Source organism: Entelurus aequoreus, linkage group LG09 (assembly GCF_033978785.1).
Source record: "Entelurus aequoreus isolate RoL-2023_Sb linkage group LG09, RoL_Eaeq_v1.1, whole genome shotgun sequence".
In the NCBI taxonomy this organism is placed as follows: domain Eukaryota; kingdom Metazoa; phylum Chordata; class Actinopteri; order Syngnathiformes; family Syngnathidae; genus Entelurus; species Entelurus aequoreus.
In genome coordinates this window covers 30447256-30470605 of record NC_084739.1, presented here as the reverse complement: position 1 = coordinate 30470605, position 23350 = coordinate 30447256, and the positions used below count along the sequence as shown (strand labels likewise).

At 38.9% G+C, this 23350-nt stretch overlaps 1 protein-coding gene across 5 annotated transcripts in view; it reads right to left on the bottom strand.

Annotated features, from left to right (window-relative positions):
• The window catches only part of LOC133657336 (disrupted in schizophrenia 1 protein-like), a 189672-nt gene that overhangs the window by 23646 nt on the left and 142676 nt on the right, over positions 1–23350 (bottom strand). For 4 of the 5 annotated variants that reach the window (XM_062058538.1, XM_062058537.1, XM_062058539.1 and 1 more), the window contains exons 16-17: positions 17423–17666; positions 9379–9423 (exon numbers count right to left, since the gene is read on the bottom strand). In XM_062058538.1, coding sequence (XP_061914522.1) covers positions 9379–9423; positions 17423–17666 — 289 coding nt within the window. Of the gene's footprint in view, positions 1–9378; positions 9424–17252; positions 17337–17422; positions 17667–23350 lie in introns of all 5 variants that reach the window. The other variant, XM_062058541.1, reaches the window with a different exon arrangement.

Here is a 23350-nt window from a genome sequence, read left to right as displayed (position 1 = left end):
GAAAACACAGTTTAAACATCACAAAGTGCCACAAATTCAGTCAGCCATTTTGAATATTCGAATACCTTTGGCAATTTCCATAGATTCTACGCCACTTCTGCACTCTGGCCATGTTATCAGATCAGTCATACTGGAAATACGCACACATTGGAAAGATATGAGGTGTTTATCAGTCCTTATGTAAGACAAGAACACATATGCTTGGCTTTTTTATGCATTCAAAATTGTAAATAAATAGCTAACAATTGAGTCGACAGATCACGGTCCTTTGTTGCGCTCATTATATTCTCTGTAAAAACACCCAGAAAGTGACAACAATACTCTATTTACATGTCATGACCTGAAAATTAACCAAATATGAGTGACAGACAGACTATTTTAATGGTGCATTGATATCAGTGAGCTAATGCTAGCTTACTTTGCTATTGTTGACACACTGAGCCGATGGCTGCATCTACTTCGTCTCAAACTTGCTAAAAGAGAATTCTAGATTATAATTCATACATCTCTCACCTGGTAGTGTCCATTTGTTGCCATGGACCGACAGGCTGGTCGATTTTTACGTCTCAAAAATAGCAAAATACTTTAGAACCCAAAAGACGCTTCCTGCAGGAACTTTGTTTTAACCATCATGAGGATTGTGATTATTTCTTCATCTGAACGGAATTATGTGAGCGTCCCGTCGATCGACATCCCAGCAAGAGTGGAAATATTACAGTAAGTGTTTGTTTTAATTTGGTTTGTTATGGTTAGTTTTAGGAATGTCCGATAATATCAGATTGCCAATATTATCGGCCGATAAATGGTTTAAAATGTAATATCGGAAATTATCGTATCGGTTTCAAAATTATCGGTATAGGTTTTAAGAAGTAAAATGTATGACTTTTTAAAACGCCGCTGTGTACTCGGACGTAGGGAGAGGTAGAGAGCGCCAATGAACCTTAAAGGCACTGCCTTTGCGTGCTGGCCCAATCACATAATATCTACAGCTTTTCACACACACAAGTGAATGCAAGCATACTTGATAAACAGCCATACAGGTCACACTGAGGGTATCCGTATAAACAACTTTAACACTGTTACAAATATGCGCCACACTGTGAACCCACACCAAACAAGAATGACAAACACATTTCGGGAGAACATCCGCACCGTAACACAACATAAACACAACAGAACAAATACCCAGAACCCCTTGCAGCACTAACTCTTCCGGGACGCTACAATATACACCCCCGCTACCCCCGAACCCACCCCCCCCCCCCACCTCAACCCCGCCCATCTCAACCTCCCCATGCTCTCTCAGGGAGAGCATGTCCCAAATTCCAAGCTGCTGTTTTGAGGCATGTTAAAAAAAATAATGCACTTTGTAAATTCAATAATAAATATGGCAGTCCCATGTTGGCATTTTTTTCCATAACTTGAGTTGATTTATTTTGGAAAACCTTGTTACATTGTGTAATGCAGGGGTCACCAACGCGGTGCCCGCGGGCACCAGGTCGCCCGTAAGGACCAGATGAGTCGCCCGCGGGCCTGTTCTAAAAAAATAAAAATAAAAATAAATAAAAAATGTTTAAAAAAATTTTTTTTTTTTTTTTTTTTTTTTTTTTAATTAAATCTACATAGAAAAAACACAATATACACTTTCAATCAGTGCATCAACCCAAACAACCTACCCCATGCACACTCATCCACACCCACTCACACAAAAGGGGTTATTTCTTTCTGCTACCAATATTCTGGTTCCCACAACATAGACAACACATCTGCAAGGGACACAGTCCCTGAAGCACACATGATTGTATAGGCTGCTGGTCCACTAACATTTTCATTAATTACTATTTTTTATGTAATTATTTTTATATTGTTTTACTTTCTTTTTTATCCAAGAAAATGTTTTTTATTTATTTATCTTATTTTATTTTATTTTTTAAAAAAGGGCCTTATCTTCAACAGACCAGGTTGTCAATTAAATTAGATTTGCTTAAAGGGTTTTTTAAACCAGGCCCAGTCCAGATAATGTCCAAGTCGGACTCAGCAACACACACCTTCATTCATGTACACAGAAAAAAATTAGGGAACACAACAGATTGCATATAATTTATAAACAAAATTACATTTTCAAAATAAGCATTTATGCACAGTCCAGATTATGTCCAGGTCACTCAAATTAGGGAACACAACAACATATATCATATAATCTATAAACATAATTATACTTTCAAAATAAGCCTTTGAGGACTTGTCATCTTTTTTTTAATGTTTTTTGGCATCATTATCGTTTTCAACCATGTAACTTTCTAAAGTTAGAAAATACTGAATAAATGTTTTAAAGAAAGTAATATTAAGTGAATATCTGTTTTTGGCCTTAAAAATAAACATTTTACAGAGTACTATAATTAAATTGACTAAATCATGATTGTCAATGAACTCTCCTAAAATAACAGAAACCACATTAAGCTTCATAAACAAACCAATCCTTAAACACATTTTTTCAACTTCCACCCAAAACAAAGACACAATATGACAATACCAAAACAAATGCAGGGTGGATTCAGGCTCCTGACAACAAAATCGGCAATCATCTGACTCTGTCATATTCAATAATTTTAACATTTTCCCTGTGGGTAAGAAGTTATAAATAATTTTAATTTGAAAATAACGATTTTGCACATCGATAGTGGTTTTATAGATTAGTTTGAATATGGCATCCCATGGCAACGGGCAGTCAAAAAAGTCCTCCCATTTTCCATTTGTGTTGTAAGAGGCAGCCTTCAAAGATTTCTTTATTAAATAAAAATTATATATTTTTCTATTTATTTTAGTTCCTTTTTGCCAACTAGAATTTCTTATTAGAGGTTTACAAACTAATAATTTAGTAGTTCCATAATTAATTATTTGTTTCCATCTTTTCCCAATTACTCCAGTTAGTTGATAAAATGAAAAGCTTGAGCAAGCATCACCATACATAGCTCTAAATTCATCATACTTCATAATTTTACCATTCTCATTGATAATATCATTGACAAAAATGATTCCTCTTTCAAACATATTTTTCCAAAAGAAAGGCTTTCCATCTATTACAATATTAGAGTTCATCCATATTAACTGCTGCAAAATATCGTCTCTTTTTTCTGGCACATAACATTGAAAACACCACTATGAGTGGATTGTTTCCTTTATGAACCCCGCCATGTTTCCCAGCAGACTCTCTGGGATGGGATCACTTGTAAAAAAGATACAATTTCTTTTGATACAGTACATGTTTTTGTCCAACAGGACATTTGTGTACCACTCAATGTTTAAATACATCTTTGGAACAATTGATGCTTTTAAAGACAGACACATAGCTTCAAGGTTGAGAAGTTTCAGGCCCCCATATTCATACTCTTTGTACAAAACCTTTCTTTTAATCTTTTCTGGTTTGCCGTTCCAGACAAAATCGAAGACCCTCCGCTCATAAATCTTATAAAAGTTTTGTGATGGAGCTGGTAATGACAAAAACAAATAAATAAATTGAGGAATAATTAACGAGTTGGCAATAGACATTTTACCATACAAGGTTAGGGATTTCCCTTTCCATAATTGCATAATTTTGTCCAGCTTTCTTAGTCGATTATCATAATTTACTGAGCCTAGATCTTCCAGATTTTCTGGGACAACAACACCAAGTATGTTAACTGGTCCATCTGTCCACAAAACAGGCACTTTGCATTCCATTCGAAAGGACGTTCCCTTTAGATTTCCGATCCTTAACATTTTACATTTATCATAATTAAGCTTAAGGCCAGATTGCTGTGAAAATATGTCCAAAAGATTAAGAAGGTTCCGCAAACAATGAGGAAAAATATTATCTTTGTGAATCAGCCTTTTCTGACATGAACTTCATCAAGAACAAACACAGAACACGCCTCACTGATGCACATCTGCAAGACTCACTCAGAGTTGCAGTGTCAAGTTACACACCAGAGTACAACACACTAGTTAACAGCATGCAATGCCAGGCTTCCCACTAACTGACAAAGAAACATATAACAGATTTGGTGTCCAGTTCAAAGGGTGACATGATTTAAAAATTTGAGAGTTTACTTTTGTATTTTACATGAGTTATTATTTGTACAAACATGGTGCAAAGTAATTCATGATTTGTTAAAAAATGTTAGTGGCTAGCTAGTTAAAATGGGATATTGTGATTTCACAAGACTGTCTTAGAAGTGATCATTTGAAAATGTTCAATTTGAAAAATGTGCACTTAGAGAAAATATAAAAATAAAGTGTTGCATATTGATATTTATCTGTTTCTATATATATTTATTGTGAGAAATCATTAAGATGATCAGTGTTTCCACAAAGATAAATATCATTAATTATTAATAATAACAGAGTTAAAGGTAAATTGAGCAAATTGGCTACTTCTGGCAATTTATTGAAGTGTGTATCTAACTGGTAGCCCTTCGCATTAATCAGTACCCAAGAAGTAGCCCTTGGTTTCAAAAAGGTTGGTGACCCCTGGTGTAATGCATCCAGCGGGGTATCACCACAAAATTAGGCATAATAATGTGTTAATTCCACGACTGTATATATCGGTATTGGTTGATATCGGAATCGGTAATTAAGAGTTTGACAATATCGGAATATCGGATATCGGCAAAAAAGCCATTACCGGACATCTCTAGTTAGTTTGTATGTTCCTCGCAATGCTGCGGATGCTATAGTGTCACAATGAAACTGCATCTGCTTGGTAGCAGTCGACTTCTAAAACGTATTGCTCATCCTCTTTGTGTTCGGGCTCAAAAATGTAAGATCCTGGGTCATAATTTTTCCAAAAGTAATCGTCATTGGCTCTCACAAAGTCTCCTTGATTAGCATTGTTGGTGATGAAGGGATCTGTGGTTCATAACGCGACGTCACGCAAGCACATAACTGGCTTCCTCATTATCTCTCAAAAAATGGAATCTCTGTGAGATTGATACTATTATCCGCAAACTTTAGACGTTTTTTGGTGACATAAATCAGATATATATGATAATAGCTTCAATATGGAGGCAACTTGTTTTTCCACTCTACTGGTACTTTAAAACTGGCATCATAACTCCTCCTCCGTTTGCCTCATTCCTTTCTAACAAGTTTTTTTTGTTGTGGCTACTCTACATCTCTCCAAGTCAATGGTGCGTGTGAGTGACAGGCAGAAAAGCTCTGCAGTTGACATTCGGGTTTTGAATAACACAATTTTAGAAATGTGTAACTCTGGAGAGACTCTCAGGAGAATATTAGACGACCTGAATCTGAAAAAATAATACTGCCTTATTTTATGTCAGTACAGTAATAACATGGAATAAGGCTTGTAAAAGGTGTGACTCCTGATAGAACCTAAATAAGTAAAGTGGATTTAACAACAGTGTAAAATGTAATAAACATCTGCTCTTCTTTCTACTACACTAATTCTACTAAACCATTTTGTTTATAATTAAAAGTGTTTAGTTTGGGTGTCTAAGACGAGGATCAAATCAGAGCAAATGGTCATCTAATACTTTTTTTGTTAGTTTGCCTCTACGGAGCAGAACGAGGATGGTACTAAAAGAACCTTGAAAGGAGAAAAGAACAATTAGAAGACATTAGAAGGAAATTGAGTAGTGCTGAAACACACACACGCGCAGACCAATCAATCTCCATTGTGGCGGTGGGGCAGCAGCTTGGCAGCAGCTAAGTGGAAATCATTTACTTAAAGTCATTATGGAAAGGAGAAAGAGGTCAGACAGTGTTCTTGGCAAAGAATTCAGATCTGCCACAAAGCCACAGCATCACAGCATCAAGATCAAGGTGGCACCTTATTTTTTTACGTTATAATGCAAAGTTCAGACAAGCGTGACAGTCGGATTTACAAAAACATACTTTTCCATAAGCTAAATCAAATGTGGCACACTAGGTATTTATTTATTATGATGTTCTCAAAGTAGTTGGAAGGACTCTCAGCAAGATGCAGTGCAATTCTTCACTATTAGATAACTATAATCACCAACTCAGGGTTTACGTCAGTTGGCAGGCGAGCATGACGCATGCAGTCATCTTCTTCCCAATGCCTCGACCCACCACCAAAAATGCCAGTAAAATCGGCGCACGTGGAAAGAAGTTGCGACTGTTAAAAAAAATGCCACCAAACGGGGGTGATGTCGGTGTCGATATCAATATCTTGTCATGATAAGTTCCCAATAACCTAATATCAGTTTGAAAAGGGACTCGATTATCTAAAGTGAAGTAATGACAATTTGAAAGTTGATGGTGAGGAGCAGTTTTCCATGCTCGGGTCCGCCCACCACGAATGGGTACCAATCGGGGTGTCAGGGTGTCATCGTCATTTGTACCAATTCTGATCAAGATCTGAATTTGTGGAGCCGAGTTATAAATGTTGAAAGTTTTGTGCTGAGCCATCAGACCAAAGTTTGCCGCCATGCCACACCCACATTCGAAGGCATAGGTAAAAATCCTTTGCAGTTTATCATCGCCCATCTGTTTTATATCTGTCATTTTAACCGCAATACATTTGTTCAAAGTCCCTAGGACGAGTTTGTTAAAGTATGACCCGTGTTTTAAAAACGGCCAACGGAAATTGAGATGGCCCACTTCCAGTTTGATTTCAAATATGGGTTCTTCAAACTTTTACGTGTGTCTTGTTTTGATAGATGCCACCAAAGATTTTCGTAAAGGGATGTGACTCTGGGGCGAAGGGCATAATTTTTTTAATTTTAAAGGTAGTGCTTGTAAACCAACTTTTTTAAATTCGGATTAAGGGCCCTTAAAATATTTCCAACAAACAGGACAGGCTTCTGAAAATAGGTGAGTTTTTGTGCACAATAAGGCCCTCAAAAAATGGTATTGTCTTTTTGCTGCTTGGGCCCTCTTAAAAGAAAAAAACAACACATTATTATAGTGGCTATCAAAATAAATGTTTAATTCTTGTACTGGATCTCGTTTAAATGGGCAGGTATTTTATAAAGTTTAATTGTGCAGCCAAAATGCGCCATTTATGTTACATTTTATGTATGGGTGTCTCGATCCAAAATTGATATCAGATATAAAAAATATCGGATGATCTCGGCTTGCATCTAAAATCTCCAAAACAATATGAGCCCCAATACAAGCAGTCCTGCCGCGTGTTTACTTGTGCAACCTTTGATCTTTCCTTGTATTTTAGTAATATACAAAAGGTAAACATGACCCTGTAGGCTATAAACTACTAGGAGATAGCAACTACTGTACAATGAGCAGGCCTGGCCCTAACCAATCTGGCGTCCTAGGCAAGATTTTAGGTGGCGTGGCGCCCCCCCCCACATCGGCAGTGAAGTGTATATACTCACAAAAAAACGAATAGCTTTGTCTTTGACCTTTTTTTTTACTTAAAGAAAGCAAATTAACATATTATATGAGAATGTTATGTTATGATTATCTTTAACGGAATCACAGCGGGGGGGGGGGGGGGGGGGGGGGGGGCGTAATGTTGTAACAAATAATATTTCTATTAAATAGGCTTTACTTTACTTTTCTCCAACATTTGTGGCACTGGCGTGGCGCCCCCTGATGGACGCCGCCCTTAGCATTTGCCTATACGGCCTATGCCACAGGCCGGCCCTGACAATGAGTGTCCTTTATTGAACAATATTGCAGTCTAAAATGCTTCATTTGTCAATATAAAATATATCAAACAATTATAGGTGCATATTACTTACATAAACAACATCTCCAAGGCAGTTTATTAGAAAGTATCCAGTAACAAATGTGTACGCATCATTCAACTGACTCCCTCATGACCTTAATTTAATGAAATATTGTGACCACTAGGTGTCGTCAAAAAACAAACCTCCACTTCAAAAGCATAATCTGTCCTAAATAGGGTTGCAAAATTCCGGGAATATTTAAAATTGGAAACTTTCCATGGGAATTAACGGGAATATCTGGGAATTAATGGGAATAAACATTGAATGCAACATGCTAGATCTTGCAGCATGATTGTTAGCTAAAACAACCTGATTTATTGCAAATTCATTTCAATTTCAACTGTGCATTCCTCCATCACATGTGCAGTGCATTCTTCCATCACATGCACAGATAATTCCCAGCAGCTACACACTACAGCAGGGCTATTGAGGCCACACTAGTATTTGAGCCCAAGGACTTCATCCTGTCAGGTAAATTTAGATGCTATTACTGGGGTAAATATATTTGATCTATGGTATTTAAGTTTAATAGAGGTGTAATTGCTTGTTACTGTATGACTGTAGACTACTCCAGCAGACTTCCACTCAAGCTAGCTAGCTGTTCCTGTACTTGTTAAATGATTTTGGGGCCAATATCTCTAGCTAGCTGGGTTTATGTACCACCACAGTCTCATAATGAACCGAAAATATTTCTCTGTTAGCCGTGATGCTAATTTTCTCTATGTTATTTCCCATTTGTTTATGCTAACAACGTTAGCGATCCGAATTTACCTTTTTTGTGAAGTTCAACCAGCAAATACTACATCAAAACCTGTAGTTTCCTCTGCCTTCTGTTCTGCTAGCCATTCTGTTGTCATACAAGAATGTAGATTATGCCTTGATTTAGCATGCTGATTGAGTGTTCATTTATTCATCTAGCCTATTTCTATTCATTTGTCCATCAGTAAAATATTTTTTAAAGACTACTCCAATTGTTTAGCTGACTATTTATATCTGTGTGTGGCATTGCATTAGTGTTTTACAGGAATAAATAAATACAAACAGAATAATACCACGTACACCATCTGATGTGTGGAGACATTTCACCCCAACCAATGTAGGCGGAAAGGCTGCGTACATTTGCAAATACTGTGCAAAGAGCTATGTCAAAAATGCCACAAACATTCAGCAGCATATAGACAAGTGCCCAATAATATATAATTATTGTAATTCCCCATTAATTCCCATATATACCCATTAATTCCCATGGACGGTGTCCAACTTTGAATAATCAAAAAATGGTCAATATTTCCTAACTTCCCGAGTTTAACTCCCCGTGGTAAATGTCCACCCCTTTGTAACCCTAGTCCTAAGGTCAGCCTTTTACATATCTGACATTGTTCTTTGAGTAATTTCAGTTGATTAAGACTTTTTTGACATTCCACACTGCGAACTAATATACTATGATTCATACTTATACAGAATCTGATTAATATTGGTCAATACTCAAGGCTCCAATATCACTATCGTATCGGAAGTGAAAAAGCTGCATCGGTACACCTCTAAAATTATGTTTAAGTTGATGTCAACTAATACATTCCTCCGTGTCTTAGCATGGGCAATATTAATAAAAGTGACACTTTAATTACAGTGGAAAACATTCAGGCACAGTATTAGCATTACCAACCTGTGGGTTAATATCCTCCATGCTGAACAAAAACTCTTCCAGTTTCTGCAACAAAAGGGAAACATTTGTTAAAGCCACAGAGTCGTAAACCTGCTCATGAATTATTAAAAAAAGGCAATTTATGTCGGCTGCATACTGTAAGTTGCTTCATAATGACGTTGGAATTATTCATTACCAAAAGTGACGAGAAAAAAACAGACTGAATGGCTCATCTGGACAGAAGATGTCTTTGTTAGTATTCAAAGTGAGGTAATTATCTTGGTGCAGGCCATCGTATTGTTTGTGGCTTTGGGCTATATGGTAATCTGGGTATGTATGAGAAAAGCTTCAATTATAGGCTTTAATTAAAAAGTTGGGCAACACATACAAGTCAATGAGGTAATGTTTTCAAATAAACATAAGCGTAGTTCACCTGAAGTTTCTTGACACTTTACTATGGTAAAACCACTTTACTTGCATCCACTTAAAGGGGAACAGCACTTTTTTTGGAATTTCGCCCATCGTTCACAATCATCATGAAAAACATGACGACGGATGGATAAAAAAAAATGGTATTCTTAATATTAAATAAATTAGATCAAAAGTCCGCTTACAATGCAGCCTATGGGAGCCGTTCAATTGGGCCTCTAGAGCCCGTAAAAAGCATACAAACACCTCCATTAGGGTTTTATACACATGATGTACGTATATATGTAATGTAGTAACTGGCACATTTATAATAACATTTAAGTTCTATTTTTACACAAAACTGACGTTTTAATAATGTTATAACAGTAATATGTTTCTCTACAGCCTGCTTACGATTAATAATGACTTCATGATGGAAAACCCCTTTTTCCTTATGGACATGGTATAATCCGAGTTAATAAGGCTTCACTACACATCTTATCTATCTATGGACTATATGTAAGTCAGCTTTAAATGTGGCTGATGTACTTTTTAAATTTTTCGTATGTTTTTTAGGCTAATCCAGCATAATGTTACAACGTGATTGAAATAGTACCACTTTAGATTAGAGTAGATTAGATTTCTTTATTTGTACCCGCGGGTAAATTTGTCTCGCAGTGAGAAACATTCATACAAAACAATATAGTAAATGAATTAAAAACAGTAAAATAGCTGCACAAATTGTCATCCTTATTCTATGCCACCTCATAAAGCGCATTTAGTATGTAAAGTGGTTACCCACAAAGTACATGGCATAAAGCCGCTCTCAGAGCTCTGCAAGTGTTGCTAACGTCTGTGTTCTCACACACTCTTTAATGTTACATTAATGTTGTATTGTTGTATGTGATATACTATCTATTACTTTAGACAAGTGCATGAAGTGAAGCGCTTCTTGGAGTGACATACTCGGTTGGAGACGCGACTGCACAAACACCGCTCAATAGCGTTAAAGTAGCGCTTACTAAAAGCACTCAGAACTATCTAAATTCCAGCAAATGACAGGCTAGATTTGAGAAAACACACTTCAAATAGATTATTATGAGACTTATGTAAAACTGCTGCGAGTAAAAAGCAGAATATGGGAGTCTTTTAGCATGAAAACAGTAATTTTGCTGTCACACCACCAACTGGCTTCCTTGATTTTTATTGTATTCATCTCCCAGCAATATCTTTATTTTCTAGGCTGTGGACACAGAAATGAACTATCTGGATAAAAAGAACATGTAAGTGTTCATATGGATACATGTTTGTGTTATTCAAGTTGCAAAAAGCAAACAAAATGAATGGCAGATGCGCCTTTTCTTCTGGTTAATGTATTTCCCTATAGAATCCATACATAGTAAACAACACATTGTATATCCTGTTTATAACCTGGCTTTTCCCATTTGAGGAGACTGAAGAGTGAACTATGCACAGTCTCACCTTTTACTTCTTGGAGAAATGTTAGGAGGAGTGAGGCTTTGGGAGAGGAACAAAGCAGAAGGAAACAAAAGACAAAAAACAGCAGAAAATAGATGCATGCAGTCAGCCAAGGCAGGTAAATAAGACATCAGTGCAAAATGTAGATTTAGTCTTGTATAATGGGAGGGCAAAATACGGGCAATACAATAAGGCCATAGTAGGAATGAGCATTCGAATATATTTTTCATTGTTCAACTTAGGGTGGAATTAATCAATTAATAACATTTTTGGAAGGCCTACAGTTCAACACTGTTGTCTTAATAAACATAATAACACTGCCCATAGTGCATACCTGTCAACATCTGCACAGCGGGCTCTATTCTCCCGTTTGGGATTGAGTGTTTTTCTACGTCCTTGAAGTTACACACGTTGCTCTTATACGTATTGTCCTATCCAGCCTGCGGACGCGCCAACCCGCATAAGTGAGGCAAAAGTGCTTGAGTATGGAATGAAGGTAGGCCCATTGCAAATGAGGCAGAGTTTGCCCATGTGTAACATGGCATCTTACTAACACTTGTGATATGTCATTGAAATCCATGGAATTGGTAACACTTTGAATTAGAAAAGGCTGTATCAATACAGGCAGTGTTTATCATGTAAACGTGTGTTGCCATGGGGATGTAGTGTGTGTATGCACCCTACAACAGCTTCTTCTTCTTGGCTGGGTGTAAATAATTGTCTGTAGATAAAACTGTATGTACTTGTTATTTTAACGACCCTGATGTTATTTGTGATTAAAAAAAAGGGGAACTGGTCTTTTCAAAAAAAAATTCAGGTCGTCCACAATCATTAGGAGAGACAGATTAAAAAAATAAAAATCATTCTAACTCGTAAATAAACGTAAATAAAAGTCTGCTTACAATGGAGTCGATGGAAGGTCCTCTATTCTGCCCATACAGCCTTCAAAATAACCATCGAAAAACCACCAAAAATACTCTATTTACATTTCTTGATTCAAATATTAATCAAGTATTAGTTATGTTGTTATTATAAGTGTTAACGCAGACCCACTATTTTTAGCTGCGTCGTGATCACAAAGAGCTAACTAGATTGTGCTGCTATATTGACATCAGCTGGTGAGCTGCTTTCTCACCTCGGATCTCCTGAAAACTTGTTGTAGATCATAAATAATACCTCTCACCTTGATGGTAGAAAGATGAGGACCAATGTTCCCTCTAATTTTTCATGTGTGTGAACAAACGCAAAAACTCCCTGAGCATTCAGTGAAGCACATGTGGGCGACATCAGACCTGCACACTGTGGCCCCACCAGCAGCACACCTGTCCCAAACCTGACTAATTAACAAGTTAAATGTTGTATTATTATAATCAAATGACAGCAGTCATTTCCATAAGATTATTTTCTAATATAAGTGTTTTGGCCCATTTACAATGACAATAACAACAAATATTGTTTTTCATGAGCTGTGTACTAGTATTGTATGTATGGGTGGGGGTCCTGCTTTGGAAATAATTTGTACCCCTTTCAGATATCGCATTTAGTTCCCATTAAAACATTCTCATGTTGCACAATGAGATGTAAGCATGAGATCATGTGTAAATTCCGATAACGTTCTGTTTGTAAAATATATATTTATTAGTATTTCTTTAATATAATAACATAATTTCATGATTAATATTTATAAATTAAGATTCCTAATAAATGACAGACGAATAAGCACACATTTGATTGGTACATCATAGTGTAACGACCTGGAATTACACATTATGTGTGGTGTTGGAGTTGTCCGACTTTTTGTGTGGCTTAAATGCATCACTGGCTAAGTGTATGGCAGAAAATGACCAGTTTTGCCAGATATAATTTTTTTTTACCATTATTTTGGTCATGTGTTTGCTCAATAAAGTGATCGATGGAATTCATGTCCTCCTTAAAGCGTCTCGACAGACGTTACAATAATTGAACAGTGAATACGAAAACTGTTTTATCTGTCGTGGCCGTGTGTCGTCAGTTAGATTGAAAATTGTTATGCGCTTATTTTTTTAATTCGATTTTGTGCATGGCATAGATTTGCCGTGCACAGAGGACGCGTGAGCAGTACGCAATTGCACAGGCGCGCACCTTAGAGTGAACGTTGATGAGGACATAATCCGACAAGTTGGTCATTTTTGGCATCCAACTTAGAACCGGAGATGGCGAGAAAGACACAAAGAAAATTGCTTGATTCCACCCCTCTTTTTTCTTCGCAAGCAATATGAGGCATTCTTCATTTAAGCAGGATTATATCAACATCCAACAGACGGCATGCCAGAGACATCAGATATTGTACAGTAAGTGATGTTTTGTTATGTTTGTTGGCTCTCATGAAGTCCACAGTGAGTCGTAATCAGTGATGTTGTCGAGGTAAAAAGCATGATGCGTTTGTGAATTTAATGTGCCGTTGTATGCTTAAATTGAGCAAAATACATATACATTACACATTATTATTAATGTGCCTGTTACTACATTACATAAATACTTACAGCATGTATATAAAACCCTGATGGAAGTGTTGGGATGTTTTAAGCGCTTTATAGGCAGAATAGAGCGACTTCCGTAGGCGCCATTGTAAGCAGACTTTCGCTCGCATTTATTTACTAGATAGAATACATAAAAAAAGAAAAATCTATGTGTGCTTGTCTTACAAAAGCATTGTGAATGATAAGCTAAATATGTTTAATGATCACGGTCCAGGTGCATTGAACGTCCATTAGTACCAGGATGTCATCTTAGAATTGATTTGAAAACCTTGCTGTTTGTTTTTAAAGCTTTGCATGGACTGGCACCTCATTATATCTCAGACCTCATCCAAACTTACAATCCTGCGCGCGCTCTGAGGTCCGAGAGCCAGCTCCAGCTCGTGGTGCCCAAGACGAGACTTAAAACCAGGGGATACAGGGCCTTCTCTGTGGTCGGCCCTAAGCTCTGGAACACTCTGCCCCTCCATGTTCGAACTGCTCCCACAGTGGAGTGTTTTAAGTCTCGTCTTAAGACCCACTTTTATTCTCTGGCTTTTAACACTACGTGAGTTGTGTGGTCCTCTGTTGTCCTCTGCATTTTTAAAATTTTGATTTCTATTTACTGTTTTAATTGGTTTTACCCTTTAAAATCGTTTTTAATCATATTTATTTTATATTGTTTTTAATTGTTTTTAATATTGTTGTGCATTCGGTAAGGTCTATTCGGGTGTACTGGAGAGGAGGCTACGCCGGATAGTCGAACCTCGGATTCAGGAGGAACAGTGTGGTTTTCGTTCTGGTCGTGGAACTGTAGACCAGCTCTATACTCTCGGCAGGGTCCTTGAGGGTGCATGGGAGTTTGCCCAACCAGTCTACATGTGCTTTGTGGACTTGGAGAAGGCATTCGACCGTGTCCCTCGGGAGGTCCTGTGGGGAGTGCTCAGAGAGTATGGGGTATCGGACTGTCTGATTGTGGCTGTCCACTCCCTGTACGATCAGTGTCAGAACTTGGTCCGCATTTCCGGCAGTAAGTCGGACCCGTTTCCAGTGAGGGTTGGACTCCGCCAAGGCTGCCCTTTGTCACCGATTCTGTTCATAACTTTTATGGACAGAATTTCTAGGCGCAGTCAAGGCGTTGAGGGGATCCGGTTTGGTGGCTGCAGGATTAGGTCTCTGCTTTTTGCAGATGATGTGGTCCTGATGGCTTCATCTGGCCAGGATCTTTAGCTCTCACTGGATCGGTTCGCAGCCGAGTGTGAAGCGACTGGGATGAGAATCAGCACCTCCAAGTCCGAGTCCATGGTTCTTGCCCGGAAAAGGGTGGAGTGCCATCTCCGGGTTGGGGAGGAGACCCTGCCCCAAGTGGAGGAGTTAAAGTACCTAGGAGTCTTGTTCACGAGTGAGGGAAAAGTGGATCGTGAGATCGACAGGCGAATCGGTGTGGCGTCTTCAGTAATGCGGACGCTGTATAGGTCCGTTGTGGTGAAGAAGGAGCTGAGCCGGAAGGCAAAGCTCTCAATTTACCGGTCGATCTACGTTCCCATCCTCACCTATGGTCATGAGCTTTGGGTCATGACCGAAAGGACAAGATCACGGGTACAGGCGGCCGAAATGAGTTTCCTCCGCCGGGTGGCGGGGCTCTCCCTTAGAGATAGGGTGAGAAGCTCTGCCATCCTGGGGGAGCTCAAAGTAAAGCCGCTGCTCCTCCACATCGAGAGGAGCCAGATGAGGTGGTTCGGGCATCTGGTCAGGATGCCACCCGAACGCCTCCCTCTGGAGGTGTTTAGGGCACGTCCGACCGGTAGGAGGCCACGGGGAAGACCCAGGACACGTTGGGAAGACTATGTCTCCCGGCTGGCCTGGGAACGCCTCGGGATCCCCCGGGAGGAGCTGGACGAAGTGGCTGGGGAAAGGGAAGTCTGGGCTTCCCTGCTTAAGCTGCTTCCCCCGCGACCCGACCTCGGATAAGCGGAAGAAGATGGATGGATGGATTGTTGTGCAGCACTTTGGAAACATTTTGTTGTTTAAATGTGCTATATAAATAAAGTGGATTGAATTGGATTGACGTTCAAACATGGCCGATACACACACGGTGCCCCTTCCACTGTGGTGCATTTAGATTTTTCATTTAATGGTCCCTTTATCCCAGTTGAAGGGATCAGAATAGATTTCCGAAGTTTATTTTATCATTTTATTATGTGTGGTTTACACTGCATTCAAACTTCAAGTGCAATACAATGTTCCAGCTTACTGGGGCGCTGGAATTATTACAGCATCAGAGGCGCGTTAAAACAACAGTACAGGTACCACTCAATGGCAGAGTACGCTGAAGGGCAGATTTGACAAAGCATCTTGGATGAAGGCGTGCAGTGACGGACTTAAGTCAAGGGGGAGAATGCTGCTCAGCGAGAATACCTCGCTTTTTTCATGAAATATGAAATACGACAAATCTATGAAGGAAGGTGCTGGTATAGAAGGACAAACCCAACACACACGTAGCACAAATGAACAGCAGAGGTATTTAAATATTTCCAATGACAAGGGAGGCCAGCTTGATGCAGGGCCATAGTGAAAGTCTGCATGGATGGAGCACAACTAAATCTGGGTTTTGATCAGGTTTTCTTCCTTAAAAGGAAGTTTTTCTATGCCTCTGGCGGCAAAGTGCTTGTTCATGAATTGGGTATGTTGATTTTCTTTATTGTATGAGGAGCGTAGTTCTACACCTGCTTTAGAATAACTTCTATTCTCCAGTTTACTAGAGCTATATAAATAAATATAATTTCCTTTAGACAGCAAACTAGTTGATGCAGCAGAGAAGTGAATTGAATTCGACCTCACTTACGCAAAATCTGAATTCTCAACAATAATCTTCTGGGTGAATCTATTATTATGTCCAAACTTTAAACATGTACACTATAAAAGATTGTGAAGAAGGGCCACATCCGGAGAGGAAACACTGACACACACATGCAGTCTGGGAAACTCATGCTGAGATAAGCACTTTAAAATTCAGAATATCAACTGCTGCTTTAAAAACAGCAAATATTGGTTATAAGAGAACCAAATGCTAAAAACATATCTGGCAAGCGTTCTGCTTTTTTATATATATCATTTTATGGCTGCTGGCGCTGTTGACTTTGTTCTTATCTCAGACGAGACTGTCAGACATGGTGGGTGGAGGAAAGTGTGAGGAAAGGAGTGAATGATTCGGACTTTGCCCTGGAGCACTAACTTCAAATCTCTGGTGAATACTGGTGCACACGCCCACAAGCATTCTTACTAACCACACTGGATCATAAACTAAACAATCAAATCTGCAGCATGACGGAACCACCAAATGGTTGCCTCTCAAATGTGCGTCCTCATTTGGAGCAAACACCCCGATGAGAGGAGTGCTCATGTTACTGTGCTGTTCTGACAAGTGCTGAGTGTGTAAAATTAGCATGTCTTTCGGAACCAAATGGCAGAACGGACACAGCAGGCACATGCAGAAAAACGTTCTCATCTGACCTTTCAGAGGCAAGCATGTGTGAAGGGAAGATGCAAAAGCTTGAACGTCACAAAGGGGGCATCTTTTGCGATGTATATCTCAGCCTGTACATGTAGCACAGCATGTATGCATCGGCATCACATAAATTACCTATAGAGTGTGGTTAACAAGACATCTCCAGTTGTGTTACCTTGGTGAACTCAGAGTTCTGTAAATTGGCCTCGGGACACCAGCGGCCTCCTAAAGCAGTCAACATGGCGCTGTCTTCTTCCTCTTTGGTGCACACTTGATTTGACGGATAACCAGCGGTGGCGAGGTAGTCCTCGAAGTCCGCTCCACTGTAGCTGGATGTCTGCAGCTGCAGGCCGCGTAAGAACAAGTGACACGCCTCCAGGTCGGCTTCCCAAATCCGCTCCAAGCCCGGACAGCTACAGCTAACGTCATATAGAAAACACGTTTTGATTAGAAAACATAAAAACATGAAGTCAGGACGTAAGTTCACGCCATCACCAAAACCTTAAACTATGGATGTCAGGTGCTGCTGACCCTGATACGATCATCCATGAGTGAGATCGACCAACACTAATACCGATACTGATCACATGTATTAATTGTAATTTTTTCAATGTAATTATGGTAAATGCTATTGACAGTTTAACAATATCAACACAATATTTGAATTACTTCCCTATTATCTTATATTACGTAATATTGTTTGAGCAAAACAATGTCAATAATACACAAAAAAAAACACTCTATTAATAATTTAAATCATTTGTAAATATTAACAAAAACAGCAAAAAAAGATTTAAGAAAATACAAATATTGACCTCATCACTCTAGTATCGATCATACACTGATAATACCATTGGTATCAACACCGCCAAATAATGGAACGATTCGTCCTGCGTACTGACTGAGACAATGCTGACACACCAACAGTTGTTGTTGTATTATCCTCTCTTTAGACTGTTATTAATCAACTTGTTATTTTATGTTAATATCTGCTTATTTTCTGCGTTAACGTGTTTCCATCTACACTTCCTAAAGTTTACTAAGCCCTTATTTCTTCGTGTTGTTTCAAGCTAGCTTAGCAGCTAGCCTATCTAATAGCATGCCTGCTCCTCTCGGTGTGTACCATGTTTAGCCTCAACCTCCAGTGTTACTGGTGAATGACAATCATACTTAGGAAACTAAGAAATGCAGTTTATTTGCCATAATGGAGGGGATTGTTATTAGTTTAGGGGAACGGCTCCACACTGTATGGAGACACATAACTATCTGCTAGCCGCTTGTCAGCCGGGGGAACTAAAAGTAAATACATTGTCAGCTAGAGGGGATCGGCGTTTGTGAACAACACTGAAAGGCATTTATCGGCAATGGCAATGACATACTTTTTCCCGAAAATTGTTTGATATTGATCGTCCCTCAATCGACACATCCCCTCCCCCAACACATTTCGATTCTTGTTGTAATAATTCAATTATTGTGCTAATGCTTTGAGTTAATAACAGTTCTGAAGTCATTGATTGATTGATTGATTGATTGAAACTTGTATTAGTAGATTGCACAGTACAGTACATATTTCGTACAATTGACCACTAAATGGTAACACCCGAATACGTTTTTCAACTTGTTTAAGTCGGGGTCCACGTTAAGGGAGGAAAAACTAAAATATATAATTATGTGCCAACTGGTATTGGATTTTCTGAAAGAAGATGAAAACACTATGAATATAAAAAGTCATTTCACAAGATCTTAGCCATTAATGTTATCCACATGCTTCCCACATATCATATCATATTAACATGGCATTTAGATCATAGAATTGCGATAATAAAAAACATATGCAATACTGTGTATACACAGCTCACAAAAATGTATGTTCTATTTGGGAGCTGTATATACTGTAGGCCTACTGTGCAAAAGTCTTAGGCCACCGTCAGTTACTGTACTTAGCAAGATCAATGACTATTGTGATTCTGGGTATGGTGCAGGTAGACTGATTGTTTAAACTATAATACATATATTTGCCCCCTTATCCTGATCCTCACAAACATTTATATGGATTCTCTTTTGGTTAATTAAGCCACCCATGTACAAGTTTGGTGGAAATCACTGTTGTATTTTAAAGCAATCCTATTAATTGTGTCTATCTTTCTGTTAGCTTTTTTACTTTTCAAAATAACAAAAATTGTAATTAAAACAATATTAGCAGTGGTGGCCTAATACTTTTGCACTGTACTATACTAATGCATAAAATGTTATGATGTAATAATTATGATTACACAACAGCACATAACAAAGCCCTGCCAAATATTACTGAATTCAAAAGCTGTCACAAAGTGATACAAATGCATATAAAAGTAGTCCAATCTTGTAATTGTGATGATGCATTGTAAAAAAGATGACTGCTTTCAAGATTAAAGCGCTTTGAGTACCTTAAAGGTAGAAAAGCGCTATACAAGTACAACCCATTTATCATTTATAAGATTTCAAATGAAACATTTAACATTAATGAGTATTTATTGTATTGCTCTTTGTCTCTCAATTACTTTTAGGCAATACATTATTTCCAAATATGTATAGCGCCAGGTGACATTTTAGCAACCAAATGCATTGACCTTGTTCCTTGAAAGTTTTTAATCGCTCGCAGAAAAAAAATAGCAAAATGTCACACTCAACAAAAAAAAAGCTGCTTTTGCCTGACCTACTATCAAAAAGCAACCTTTCTAGCATTCCATCATGTGGAGGAAACAAATGAAAGCTGACAAGATGTGCTGAAAGATGTGACTTGACGGTTAAAATGTCCCCTGTTTCTATGGGCCGCTGTCCATTTGTAGCATTGTCACAAACAGTCATATATATATATATATATATATATATATATATATATATATACATATATATATATATATATATATATATATATATATATATATATATACATAATTCAAATAATTCTGAACTTGACAAAACATTTGGGGGACAACAAACCTCTTAAGTCGTATCAAACTCATTAAGACTTCTAAATATCGTGAAAGACCTCAGTTCAGAGCGTCAAAGGATTGTGTTGATTCATGTTTTGGCTTTTACTTTGGCTTTTTTCGAATATTGATTTCAAGTCAGGGCAGCACGGTGGAAGAGGGGTTAGTGCGTCTGCCTCACAATACGAAGGTCCTGAGTTGTTGTGAGTTCAATCCCGAGCTCGGGATCTTTCTGTGTGGAGTTTGCATGTTCTCCCTGTGACTGCGTGGGTTCCCTCCGGGTACTCCGGCTTCCTCCCACCTCCAAAGACATGCACCTGGGGATAGGTTGATTGGCAACACTAAATTGGCCCTAGTGTGTGAATGTGAGTGTGAATGTTGTCTGTCTATCTGTGTTGGCCCTGTGATGAGGTGGCGACTTCTCCAGGGTGTACCCCGCCTTCCGCCCGATTGGAGCTGAGATAGGCTCCAGCGCCCCCCGCAACCCCGAAGGGAATAAGCGGTAGAAAATGGATGGATGGATGGATTTCAAGTCAAGGAACAAACTGAACAATGGAAATGAAAAATGTTGGAAGAGAAAAAAAATATATATATATACAGTGGGGCAAAAAAGTATTTAGTCAGCCACCCATTGATTGTCAATGGGTGGCTGACTAAATACTTTTTTGCCCCACTGTATATATATTCTGTGTCAAATGTCATATCAGTATCTCCAGTAGTTCCTTTTATCCTTGGAAAAAGTTCCTTGGATGGATCACTACATTCCTCGTGTTTGGATTTTATATTTGTCTTACTTGATCGTAATTCAGATTGCATGCGCCTCTTATCTTACAACTGACCCCTGATTGGTCAGCTGCTGCGTGCTGTCAATCTGTTGGCAGGAAGGCAGCCCCAGAAATCCTAGCTTGTGGGCAGTCTAAAGGGACCAGCTTCAGCCTGAGCAGCTGTTTTCTGCCTGGCACTAGTGTTTGACTTGTCTCCATTCAACAGCGTGGGATTACTTTGGGACGTTAAAAAGTGCAGGGGATAACAACTGCCTTTTAAAAAGGAGCAGGAGACATGCTGCAATAAAAAAAATGAAACACACATTTTATTACATTTATTCACACCTCATATTCCATAGGTGTAAGTGTGTTATTGTTATCATCTATTAAAGGCCTACTGAAACCCACTACTACCGACCACGCAGTCTGATAGTTTATATATCAATGATGAAATCTTAACATTGCAACACATGCCAATACGGCCGGGTTAACTTATAAAGTGACATTTAAAATTTCCCGGGAAATATCCGGCTGAAACATCGCGGTATGATGACGTATGCGCGTGACGTAGTCAGTTAAACGGAAGTTATGGTACCCCGTAGAATCCTATACAAAAAGCTCTGTTTTCATTTCATAATTCCACAGTATTCTGGACATCTTTTGCAATTTGTTTAATGAACAATGAAGGCTGCAAAGAAGACAGTTGTAGGTGGGATCGGTGTATTAGCAGCGGACTACAGCAACACAACCAGGAGGACTTTGTTGGAGAGCAGACGCGCTAGCCGGCGACCTCACCTTGACTTCCTACGTCTCCGGGCCGCCAAACGCATCGAGTGAAGTCCTTCGTCCTTCCGTCGATCGCTGGAACGCAGGTGAGCACGGGTGTTGATGAGCAGATGAAGGCTGGCTGGTGTAGGTGGAGAGCTAATGTTTTTAGCATAGCTCTGTGCGGTCCGGTTGCTAAGTAGGCTTCAATGGCGTCGTTAGCACAGCATTGTTAACCTTTGCCAGCCTGGAAAGCATTAACTGTGTATTTACATGTCCACGGTTTAATGGTATTGTTGATTTTCTATCTATCCTTCCAGTCAGGGGTTTATTTTTTTGGTTTCTATATGCAGTTAAAGCACGATGCTATCACGTTAGCTTGTAGCTAAAGCGTTTCGCCGATGTATTGTCGTGGAGATAAAAGGCACTGAATGTCCATTTCGCGTTCTCGACTCTCATTTTCAAGAGGATATAGTATCTGAGGTGGTTTAAAATACAAATCCGTGATCCACAATAGAAAAAGGAGAGAGTGTGGAATCCAATGAGCCAGCTTGTACCTAAGTTACGGTCAGAGCGGAAAAAAAATATGTATTTCACTGCATTCTAGTCCGTCACTCTAACGTTCCTCGTCCACGAATCTTTCATCCTCGCTCAAATTAATGGGGTAATGGTCCAAATAGCTCTAGCTGCGTTGAAAACAATAGGAAAATATGAGGGAGTGAACAACTGACAACGTCACGCTACTTCCAGTAGGGGCAAGGTTTTTTTTTATCAGAGACCAAAAGTTGCGAACTTTATCGACGTTGTTCTATACTAAATCCTTTCAGCAAAAATATGGCAATATCGCAAAATGATCAAGTATGACACATAGAATGGATCTGCTATTCCCGTTTAAATAAAAACAATTCATTTCAGTAGGCCTTTAAAGTATGCTTATCATATATTGGTTAACTAATTTTTACACTTGTAGGACAATTAAGAATATTAAAATGTTATTAATAATGACGATGAGAAACTTTACTCTTTTCCAGACAACATTGTTCTGCGTTCCTCAGCAGTAATGAAGCCTCTGAAAATTTAATTCCACTCTTTTATTCCAGTCCTTCTCCTGCCTAAAAAAGGTTACCAGCCTGTATGTCCTGTCCATCAGCCCTCCTCTAACCTTCATTTTGGCACACGGGCAGTCTTGCACTCAGCGCTGCTGCTGCCTCTAAATTTTGTTTTTACCCATTGAGCCATGCTATTGTTATTTTCCTCTTCTAAAGTGAAGAGCAACACGCACACAAAGGTGTGCACACAGAAAAACTATTTGATGAAAAATAGCTCTAAAAATGTCACACCTATCACATAGTGTCTCCCTTAATAATGACAGTAAATCATTAAAGATGACTGCTGCTTTCTGGATTAAGTTTGCTAAATGCAGCCCTGTGATGAGGGCATCCCAGTGTTCCTTTGTTTGAACTTCTTAGCTAGGGGTTAATTGGTGGCAGCCATGCGACAGTGACAGGGTGTGTGTGTGCTGCTTTATTGCTGGCCCAATAATAAGATAGGGTGGTATGCAGGCACACCCCCTTTGTCTGCTGACTGACACGACTGCACTTT